This window comes from Nanorana parkeri, unplaced genomic scaffold (assembly GCF_000935625.1).
Source record: "Nanorana parkeri isolate BGI_ZX_2015 unplaced genomic scaffold, ASM93562v1 scaffold56, whole genome shotgun sequence".
Taxonomy (NCBI): domain Eukaryota; kingdom Metazoa; phylum Chordata; class Amphibia; order Anura; family Dicroglossidae; genus Nanorana; species Nanorana parkeri.
The window spans coordinates 782,170-783,901 of NW_017306324.1; the positions used below are offsets into that span (position 1 = coordinate 782,170).

At 46.1% G+C, this 1,732-nt stretch overlaps 1 protein-coding gene across 1 annotated transcript in view; it reads right to left on the reverse strand.

The window, feature by feature from the left end:
- Window positions 1-1,732, reverse strand: part of QARS (glutaminyl-tRNA synthetase) — a 78,325-nt gene that overhangs the window by 6,343 nt on the left and 70,250 nt on the right. Inside the window, exons 22-23 of the mRNA XM_018576127.1 lie at window positions 897-963; window positions 499-624 (exon numbers count right to left, since the gene is read on the reverse strand). Of these exons, the coding sequence (XP_018431629.1) occupies window positions 499-624; window positions 897-963 (193 nt within the window). The remainder of the gene's footprint in view (window positions 1-498; window positions 625-896; window positions 964-1,732) is intronic.

The following is a 1,732-nucleotide window of genomic DNA, read 5'->3' on the forward strand; positions in this document are numbered from 1 at the left end:
CCAACCCTGAAAACCTCAGGGCACCCCTGTGCAGAATCCCTAATTGTCAGAAAGTCGCTGACCCCCCCTCTCACAGGAAAGAGTAACAATTTTCTGTGATCCCAACTATGTACAACTTTTGGACCCAGATGGTGTGTTCTCTCTCTCTTTACATTTAAAAACCAAGCTGCCTCGACAGACTAATAAAAAGAATCAGATTCCTTCCTAGCACGGTAAGATCAATGAAAGAAAATATTCCAGATAGGTTGCTATGGGTTTAAAGCATTTTACCTGCTTGAATAAGCATGACCAGCTATACCTTTCATACCCCCTAGTCACTGTACCCATATTCTGGGTCAGGAGTATGGCAGCGAGACAGTCTATCCCTCTACGCTGCACTTCTCCCTCCTCCATATTGCATCGCTTTTGGTCCTGGCCCCTACTACTAGTCAAACAAAGAGCAGGAACTGTTCCCGTTTCATGTCACTTTGTCCTTTATGATGCACAGAGCACACTGACCTTCTCCGGAGTGGTGTCTGGATCCACAGAGAAATAGCCCAGCCTTTCAAACTGGTACTTCTCAAACACTTGGCAATTCTTTACAGACTGATCCACCAGAGCGTCAGATATAACAGTCAAAGAGTCCTGTGGAAACAAATAGGTTATCATCATTTCATGTGTCACAGAATAAATGTCTGGCTATGTGGATGAGGCTAGTATAACATTTCATTTCACATCTATCCCCCAGATCCCCATACAGGTTCTGTACCAGGTTTTAGTCTTACAAAAGAATCAGATTTCTGAGCATTTTATATGGTGTGCCACTTGAATTCCTACTCCTGTATTGTGCGCTCTGTGCTGCCTTTTTCAAGCGGCCCACAAAACTCATCCCACACTTTTGTAGGTTTTATACTTACAGTATTTACATCACTTAAAAATCCACCGGGCACCTCCGAAGGATCCTCTGGACTTTTGTGCATGAATCTGAAAGAAAAAAAATGATTAATGTGCATTTTCATTGGTGCTCCGTCATGTCCCCTGTACCCCAATCAGCCTTCAATAAATCGTACTCTTATCAGAGAATTCTACTGCATTCCTTAACCATCTGTCCCCTCATTTACTTCACGTACCCACCCCCGTTCCATCCACTGCACCCATTTACTGACAGTCTTCATCGTATCTATACAAACTCTATAGCACTTTACAGGTGCCTGATAAAGACACACTAGGCCAACAATGGACAGAAGCCGGTTCATTTATGTTTTTTGGATGAGAAGGAAACTGAATGGAAAAAAAGCCACACAGACAGTCCCGAGTGGGAATAATGCAGAACCATGGCAGTGTCCACCAAGAGCAGCACCTAGTCTTTGTGCTGTTACATTTGCATGTGCCTGATGCAGCTGCACAAATACAGTTTTAAACAGAGGCACATTGCCACCGGCAGGCTGAAGAGGTTTAATTTCAAGACAATACTCAAGACTGCATGTGATTACTGTGACTGGCTGTCATAGTAAATCACATGATTGGGAACCACAATGATTGGTTAGACTAGAGCTGTCAGAGACATTGCAGTCTGACAGCCAGGGGTGTATTTTGGCTTGGGGCTCAAGACAAAAAACTCTGGCACCCCCTCCCCTCCGGCCCTCTTCTGCCCGAGCTGCTGACCAAAGCTGAGAGGACTAGGGAGCTGCCCCCTCCGCCTCCTTTTCCCATCACCCCCCCCCCCCCCACGCCCCGGGGGCCGACCCCCCCC